Source organism: Mycetomoellerius zeteki, unplaced genomic scaffold, assembly GCF_001594055.1.
Source record: "Mycetomoellerius zeteki isolate Tzet28-1 unplaced genomic scaffold, Tzet1.0 scaffold96, whole genome shotgun sequence".
NCBI lineage: Eukaryota > Metazoa > Arthropoda > Insecta > Hymenoptera > Formicidae > Mycetomoellerius > Mycetomoellerius zeteki.
Genome location: NW_017257999.1, coordinates 2,014,709 through 2,024,068, shown reverse-complemented (window position 1 = coordinate 2,024,068; position 9,360 = coordinate 2,014,709). Strand labels below are relative to the sequence as shown.

The 9,360-nt window shown below is 30.5% G+C and overlaps 1 protein-coding gene and 3 non-coding genes across 4 annotated transcripts in view; 3 read left to right on the top strand and 1 right to left on the bottom strand.

The window, feature by feature from the left end:
* Positions 1 to 381: 381 nt before the first annotated feature.
* Positions 382 to 453, top strand: TRNAG-UCC (transfer RNA glycine (anticodon UCC)). The gene has a single exon. It is a non-coding gene; the product is annotated as a tRNA-Gly (tRNA).
* An 899-nt stretch (positions 454 to 1,352) lies between these two features.
* On the top strand, positions 1,353 to 1,424 carry TRNAG-UCC (transfer RNA glycine (anticodon UCC)). Its single transcript has one exon. It is a non-coding gene; the product is annotated as a tRNA-Gly (tRNA).
* A 134-nt stretch (positions 1,425 to 1,558) lies between these two features.
* Positions 1,559 to 1,630, bottom strand: TRNAE-CUC (transfer RNA glutamic acid (anticodon CUC)). Its single transcript has one exon. It is a non-coding gene; the product is annotated as a tRNA-Glu (tRNA).
* Positions 1,631 to 6,699: 5,069 nt separating this feature from the next.
* LOC108730745 (Death-associated APAF1-related killer) overlaps positions 6,700 to 9,360 on the top strand; it is a 7,888-nt gene continuing 5,227 nt past the window's right edge. The window contains exons 1-5 of the mRNA XM_018460643.1: positions 6,700 to 6,888; positions 7,090 to 7,273; positions 8,471 to 8,608; positions 8,704 to 9,015; positions 9,289 to 9,360. The exon at positions 9,289 to 9,360 is cut by the window's right edge and continues 164 nt beyond it. Of these exons, the coding sequence (XP_018316145.1) occupies positions 6,701 to 6,888; positions 7,090 to 7,273; positions 8,471 to 8,608; positions 8,704 to 9,015; positions 9,289 to 9,360 (894 nt within the window). The 5' untranslated portion in view covers position 6,700. The remainder of the gene's footprint in view (positions 6,889 to 7,089; positions 7,274 to 8,470; positions 8,609 to 8,703; positions 9,016 to 9,288) is intronic.

The window sequence follows — 9,360 nt, the reverse complement described above, 5'->3', positions numbered from 1 at the left end:
GTTTGTATCGCGTACGTGATTTGTTCTCAATATTCTTTAATAAACTTCATATTGTCTATTTAAATGTTATACTTTAGCTTAGAAAACATTTTATTTATATCAAATTTTAACAGCTATTAAAAAAAATCGACAAAATGGAATTCTTTTTGTCTTCTAATATAGTCTGTAAATATTAGATCTATTTCTAATTGGAATATATTGTATTTCTGAACTTGAAATTAAATAAAAATATAAGTTGAAAAGAAAAGAAGAAAGGTAGAACGAGTAAGTATAACAGAAAGTTATAAAAAGCAAAATTATTAATTATATTGCTCAAGAAGAAAGATCATGCATCAATGTCCTTCGACAATGTGTACACTTGTATAAAACTATCTTCCAACTGCGATGGTGGTGTAATGGTTAGCATAGTTGCCTTCCAAGCAGTTGATCCGGGTTCGATTCCCGGCCATCGCAGGAGTTATTTTTTTATTTTTCTTTTTGTAAACTTATATATAGAGCGAATCTTTCTTTCTTCCTGTAATAAAATTATGTTAAATCGATAGTCGAATTCATTGTTGCCCCTTTTCCGCGATACGGATTGGTTGTCAGGAGCTCGATCTTATGGAGTGCGTAACTTCGTGTTGTGTCGATTTAGTTGTTGTTTAGTTGTCTCGCTGTGCTCGCTTTGTAAGCGCGGAGATCGCGCGTTTGACGGTTATATATCGAAGGTTAAGTATAATCGATTAATAAATATTATAAAAGGGTTAATAGTATAATGATAATATTGTAAAATTATTACAAATTGTTAAATGAATTTTTTAATTCTTACACTGAAAAAAAATTAGTCAATTTTAACAAATATTTAGTTCAATACTGCTAACTAAATATTTATTAAATATAAAGATATATTTATTTGTTACAAGAAACATTAATTCGATTTAACAATCATTCTTTTTACTGAACAAATATTTATTTATTGTAATTAAATGTTTAGTTGGCAGTAGTGAACTAAATATTTATTAAAATTGATTATATTTTTTTCAGTGTAGGATACCCTGTATATATATATATATATATATGCATATTTAAAAACTCAGCGAAGCGCGCGCCTGTTATGTCTAGTATAGTAAAAAATGTAACATATCGATTGTCATTTCATCACCATGAAAAAACTTTTAAATGTTAATTAAAGGGAATGTGTTATTGTATTAATCACACATACAATACAACGGTAATCGCCATAATGATCTTCTTTCCGAGCCATTAATTTCGATTCTGAATCGTTGCAGGCGTTTTTTTTTTATTTCGATTTATTTCTCCGTCATGTTGAATCGAGCACCTCACATTCGTTCTGAACGTGCTTGCTTGCATCTGCGATGGTGGTGTAATGGTCAGCATAGTTGCCTTCCAAGCAGTTGATCCGGGTTCGATTCCCGGCCATCGCAGGATTATTTTTGCCACTCGTATTAATCTTTTTTTATTTAATTTAAAATTTACAAAAATCAATTTTAAGTTATAAATTATTTGGCGTTCAAAAATTTATTAACGGTTATATATAAATATAGACAAAAATAATAGATTCCGATACCGGGAATCGAACCCGAGCCTCCTGGGTGAGAGCCAGGTATCCTAGCCACTAGACCATATCGGAGTATGTCTTCAGAGTTTCCAATACTTGAACATTTTGTAGCATAAATAAAGCATTTATCAATAAATTAATATAAATTATTTAGAAGCTATAAATTTCAAAATAAAGGTAGTACAATTATTATTTAAATATTAAAGGGTTCCAATTATACATAATGTTTGTTTTATTTGTAGCATGCCACATTCCCTTTAATTAACATTTAAAAATCTTTCCTAAACTCGTACCAAGAAAACTTTTATATCAAGAAATATCGTATTTAAGTAGTTATCTCTCTGTTATCCTTGCATAAGTTATTTTTCCGTATATTTGTTTTGTGTTGGAGATTCGATTAATTCGTTCAGCGCACTATAGTAGTAGGGTGCAGCACTGACGTTTTCCTACCATCGCGTCAACCCAGTCAACCAGCCGATTGTCGAATCACCGCCATGTTGCCATGACTGGCTGATTGCAGTGCACGAGTGCAGCTTCTCGACGATGTGTTATAATTCAGGAGTGCGAAATCTACGACTTCGTATGATTGCACTTTTGTAAATTAGACGCGAAAAATTCCCCTGCTGTGAACATACTTCTGCCACTACCTGTTCCTTGAAAACGTTTCAGTAACAACGTTCATTGTGCATCTTTGCGTCGCGTTGTCGATGGAAGACGGAAAGACAGTGATCGCGTACAGTTGAGGCTTGAGAATGGTGCTAGATTCTGCTGTCACATAACGCGTAGTGGGAGAAGAGTGGGGATAGCTGTCGATACTGAGTGCATTTCACATAACACAAGTCGACACAAGCGTCGTTCTATCCTTTTTGACGTTCGGAGAGTGACAAAGATAGAACGACACTTGTTCAGAAGCACCCACCTATAGCAGTTAATATTGATAATGTGCATGGCAACGTCGCTAGATGTCCTATAGAGCGTGTCATGCGGGTCGTGTCGCGTCGTGCGAGTTGCAAGTACCTGTTTCAGTCGTGGAATATCAGTCGTGGAGTGAACAAGTAGAATCGTCGTCAGGGTAGAGATTACTCACATTTTTCCGAACAAAGCACTCTCATCCCCACGAAAGATCGGTAATTACGAGAGTAGTTACATCGATGTAATCAGCGTTGGAGGAAGCATTTCGACGGATAGATGCGAAACGGAGCAGCTGCATTTTAAGGAAGGAAGAAGGGTAAGAAAAAAAGAAGAAGATAGAGATATTGTTACTTAAAGAGTATGAGAAGAATCATTGGTCAAGAATATTAAAATGGCGATTATGGCGTAAATGCATGAGAAAAAAAAACTTGGCAAATCGGAAAGAGAGCATTACGGATATTACGATCCAACAATGATATATAAAAATAATATTTAAAAAAAGAGAAAAGGCATTTATATTCACTTTTATGATGCACGCTTGATAATTGTGGAAAAATAAGATCGTATTTATTATTCATAATAGAACCAAAAATCCGTTATACGTCTTTTTGGCTGCGGTCCACTTGACAAACGCTTCGTTTGAGCGACCAATCAGAACAAAAAATTTTACGAATTGACTAATCAAAGAATGCTTCGAAGCGTTTGTAGCCGCATCAAGTAGATCGCAGCCTTTATCGTCGATCGAATGCGGGATTTTCGATTGAGATCGTTTACTCGCGTCTGTATTCGCGATATTCATAATTTGTAATATTATTAAAGATAGTTGCAACTGATAGAATTTTTTCGAATTTTTTCCCAGTATTTCTCGTCATTACTTTTACGTTTTGCTTTACAGAATGTATTAGAAACATAAATGAAAAGAAAGTGTGGAGCGGAAAATGAATAATATATTTATGCTTTAAAGGGATCCTAAAGCCATCTGTATTACCGATTAAATCGTAATTTTTGTGTAACAAATACTTTTTTTCTCTTTCACAGATTCGAAAATTAGTATGCGTATACTTTAATCCTAGAAAAGGATTTTCGAATCTGTGAAAGAGAAAAAAGTATTTGTTACACAAAAATTACGATTTAATCGGTAATACAGATGGATTTAGGATCCCTTTAAAGCATAAATATATTATTAATTTTCCGCTCCACACTTTCTTTTCATTTATGTTTCTAATACATTCTGTAAAGCAAAACGTAAAAGTAATGACGAGAAATACTGGGAAAAAATTCGAAGGATTCTATCAGTTGCAACTATCTTTAATAATATTACAAATTTGTAAAAATGGTGTTCAAGGAACAGAATATTCCTGCGTATATAAAACCTTTAATTCCATTTCAAACACACATAAAACTTTTATCAATCCTTTTTACTTTTTATTTTTTTATATTTTTTTTCTTTCGAAAGATGTTAACACATCTTCGTTTAAAAACAGAATACATTTCCCCCAAGGGGGTAACCACTAGCTGAAATATTGTCCCACAGATTACATGATTTCATCTGATTACAAATAATTTTTTTCACTACATATGAAGCCATTCGGTAAAAAACGATTATACGATTTTATTTAATATTATACAATGATTTCTCCTAGTTGCATATGTAATTATCGGATTATACATAGAGGTTTCATATGAATTTTATAATGATTTCGGGAACTCTGTCCCACGATTACATTAAGGCTGCGTTCGGAAACATCACCCGAGTGCCCCCGTGTATCGTTTTATCCTTATTATTCACCCAATATTAAACAAGGATAAGATGATACACGGAGACACCCAGGTAATGTTTTCGAACGCAGCCTAAGTGGTTACCCTCTCGATATTTCCTATTAAAAAGGTAAAAATAAATTTTGATATTTTATTTATAATTTCCTTAATTAATTTAAATTACAACCGCTGTTGAGATGAATTCTCAACGAATTATTCTAAAAGCATAAAAATTAAAGCTTAAGGGGATCCTAAAGCCGTCTGTATTACCGATTAAATCGTAATTTTTGTGTAACAAATACTTTTTTTCTCTTTCACAGATTCGAAAATCCTTTTCCAGGATTAAAGTATGCGCATACTCTCTCTGAAATGTATTCTGTTTTTAAACGAAGATGTGTTAACATCTTTCGAAAGAAAGAAAAATATATAAAAAGATAAAAAGTAAAAAGGATTGATAAAAGTTTTATGTGTGTTTGAAATGGAATTAAAGATTTTATATACGCGCAGGAATATTCTGTTCCTTGAACACCTTTATGATAGATGAAATAGTTAATCCGTTTTCTCGTAAATTAAGATAACCTATATCTTTTATTTGTGACGCAAATAATTACGTTTATAATAAAACTAATAGCAGTATACAGGCACTCTGTTTTTACTTTATTTATTATTTAATTTACTTCTTTTTATCATAATATTGTATATTATAAAATACACACACACACACACACACACACACACACACACACACACACACACACACACACACACACTAGAGTGGGCCGAAAAAAATTTTTTTGAGAATCGATTAGCAATACTCCCTCCCAAAAGTTAGCTATGGATCTCAATATGATTTGGATAAAATTTCATCGAAATCGATTAATAATTCAGGTTGCCTATTGTCAATGTTGGATTTAAATCTAAAATATTTTACTATTGTATTATACCATTTTACCCTAGTTTGATTAGGCTTGATCAAGTCTGATTTATTTATTATTTGTTTTAGTTTTTCCTTAACGTGGTTAGATGTAGGAGATAAGAATTATTATTTCATGTCGTCACATATTAGATCCGCCATTTTGTGTGCTTCTGACCACGGATTCGTATTTAGCGATCAAAAAAGAACAGGTAGTACCAAATTATATAGAAATTTAAACATTTTTTCGAATTTTAACATATATCCAAGAAATGCATAAACTTACTAATTTCAAAGTCGAGGGGCAATCTGAAGATATTATCCAATAAACAAGAATAGATTGAAATGGATTGAAATGGATCATTCAGATTTTCAGAAATATGGATTCACGAATGTTAAAATGAATGCTTTTCAATCCTGAATGCATTTTTATTCATTTATAGGAATTGCATGGAGCATATCTCTATGCCTTTCAATATAAAAATAATATTAGCTTTTTCTGTGCATTGTGAATACTGTTCAATTCAAAATTTTGAATAGGAAATGCAGTTTTTCAATCCAATTGCATCCAATTTAATCTAATTGAATCCAATTAAATCCAAAAAAAAGTATTCGCTACTTAAAATACGCATTCGGATAGAAAAAATTTCAATCCATTTTAATCCATTCTCGTTTACTGAGTAATCAATGAAATTTTACCCAAATCGAGATCCATAACTAACTTTTAGGGAATATTGTTAATCGATTTTCAAAATTTTTATTTTCGGCCCACCTTAAAAAATATATATATATCTGTATACACAGGGTGAGGAAAAAGTATCGGAACACCTAAATAACTTCTGAACGGTTCGAGATAGAGGATTGAAGTTTATAGGGATGCAAATGGCATTTTAAAAAGATTTAATTAAACAATAAAATCTATCATTTAATACCAAAAACGCCCATTTTAACACCCTCGTGAGGCGGGGGAGAAGGGGGACGGAAAAATCTTAAATTGCACGTGGGGTCGAGTGAGGAATCGTTTGAAAGGGTCTTCCAAGACGAGAACAACGCGTGATGTCCCAGGTCTCTACGATTTTTTTTCGCAGAGTTATGATCATTTAAACGACGCGCAAAAGACTTTGCGCGAGAACGTGTAGATAAAAGCGCACACACATACACACTACATTCCTTCCCACATGCACTTGTATCTACACGTGACGCCATTTGCATCCCTATAAACTTCAATCCTCTATCTCGAACCGTTCAGAAGTTATTTAGGTGTCCCGATACTTTTTCCTTACCCTGTATATAATTATAATGTATTTCATTATTCTTAGTTAATGATGCTGACTTTTTTAAAGAGATTTAATTAAACAATAAATTATTATTATCTTAATTAGTTGCATTTATTCTTAAGTATGAAATTACCTTATAAAATGTATTAAAATATCAGAGGTAATTATTTGTTTCAGAGAATTACACTGAAATTTGTAGTAATTTGTATTTAAACCTCTAAAAGTAAAATAAAGACAATTTGGATTGTCCATTATTATCTAAATTGTAAAAATTATGATAAAATGGATAAATTACATAAAGACATTCTCATTCATTTGAGGAAGAATATAATTGACGATTTAGATGTAGATAATGACATCATACAACCTTTAAGGAATGAATATATCTTAACAGAAGACCATATAAAAATTATTTATATTGGAGCTATTAGAGAAGAAAGAGCAGCCAAATTGTTGGATATACTACCACTGTATGTATATTTATGTATATTTCGTATTGTATTCACATACATTATGCAAAGTCTTACATTTTTTATTTTAATGTTATTGCACTTACTAATAATAGTAGCCATTGCATCTCACAAATCATTTTTATAATTTGCATTCTTATTTAACGATGCAGTTTATACGGTAAACTGATTTCATTAAGTGTTTGTGTTAACATTTTTAAGATGTGGTTCAAGTGCTTTTGGTGTCTTTCATCAATCCTTAAAACATCACTACGACTGGCTTAGCGATGAAATAGATAGATTGTTAGGCAATTATGAAATAGAAACCAATGGAGTAACAGATTATTATGCTGGGCCTCTCAACATTCCACCTCTTTCTCCATTAACTGTTACCAGAGAAGAAAAGGTACAATTATCATGCTTATATGATATTAATAATGAATTCGATCACTCGCACTATACTGGATCAGTGCATATTAAAAGCTGCTTTACATAAAATATTTCAATGCAATGATACAATATAATCAACTTTGACAATGAAATGACATATATATTTTGTTAAATAACGTGACTATATCATTAGTAGATAGTAATCGTTTAAAATATTTATATACTTTTACATTTAATTTTGTTAATTTCATGTAAAGCAGCTTTTAGTATGCACTGATCTAGTATAGTGTAAGTGAACCGAATTCGCTAAAAGAATCACTCTGACTTTATCTCTCAATTGTGGTTATATTGATAAGATAAAGTTATGAACTATAAGGTATTGATTATTTAATTTCATTTATTCCTCCATTGCAAATCTCTTATTGCAATATGTTTAGAGGCATTGTGTTATTGTGTGTTACATTGATATAATCTTTAATAATATTTTTTTAATAATGTAGACAAGTTTCCCTACTGAAAAAAATCACGTCATACAGTTTTCATGATGAAATCATGTAATTAAAACATGTAAATCACATAACGGATTGTTCCAAACGGATTGTTCAGTACATGATTTTAAAATTACGTTTTTTGAAAAGTCACATGATGATATGTTCTGTTTTCTTCTATTTCTATCATTTAATTCTTTAAAATTTGATAACTATAACATCACATGATGGATGAAATTATTTGTAATATCATATGATTTTTCAAATTACATCATTTTAAAAAATCTCGTACTGATTTGGAACAATCCGTTACGTGATTTACATGTTTTAATTACATGATTTCATTATGTAACGTTGTGATATGATTTTTTTTCAAGAGTGTTTATTAAAAATTTCTTATAACATATTTAATCTTGTGTCATTTAAATATAACTTATTATAATAGACAATTTAATTCTTATTTAGTTTAACTATTCCTCTTTATGCATACGAATGTGGAAACATATATCACGTAAGTTTACATAAACTTCGTCAGTACTTTTCATTATATATTTGTATACATAATACACTAGCGGATTTTCCAGGCGCACTAGACATGCACTTAGATATTAGTTTTCAAATTGTTAGTAACCTTAAAGTATCAAAATTCGCCTCTTTGCATCATAATAAATAATTCCGATATATAAAATGAAGGCTATCTATTATATAATACGTTACATTTACAGGTTAACCAGTTAAAGAAAGCTTTACAAGAATTAATTCCCACAGAATACATTGCGTTACATGGCATGAAAGGATTTGGAAAATCATCTCTAGTTGCCAGTACTCTCAAGGATGTAAAATTAGTGAAAAATTTATTTTCTGTATGATATTTTTTATATCATATTAAGTTATATTAAACATATAGTATATGATATTAATGTGTTATAGTTTGTATAAAAATATTTTTTTATTTTAGAATCAAGTCTATTGGATTAAATTTGCAGATGATGGTCCACTTGATGAAGAAATATTAATTCAATTAAACACACTCTATTATAACGTGAGAAATTTAGAAATTCAACCAGAATTGTTTACTCCACTTGCAAGAAATTCTTTGATTCAATATTTGAAACATTATTTTAATAAACAAGAAAATTGCAATGCTTTATTGATTCTAGATGATGTTTATAATGAACAAATTATTAATACTTTTGACTTCAAATGTAAAACTCTAGTTCTTACTGATAACATCGATGTTGTACTTAAGAAAAGACCTAAGACAATAGAGGTAATGTTTTTTATTATATTTCTAATTATTATAGATTATTATAGATATATATAATATACTTTAGGGGGAATTTAGAGGGATTAGTAGCGTTTCAGACTGATTGTGTTGAAAATTCAAAAGTTTTCGGCGCGCAATCATATCTGAAATAAATTTATTTAATTGTATTATTCGAAACATCTAACTTTGACCGAAATGATGGCGTTCTTTGTCGTATTTGATGTAATATATATATATTTATTATATTGTTATAATAAAGTAATATGTTACTTGCAGATGAATGATGGATTTACAGAAGCAGAGACATTAGGCTTATTTGCCAAAGCATTAGAAATGGATGTGAAAAAA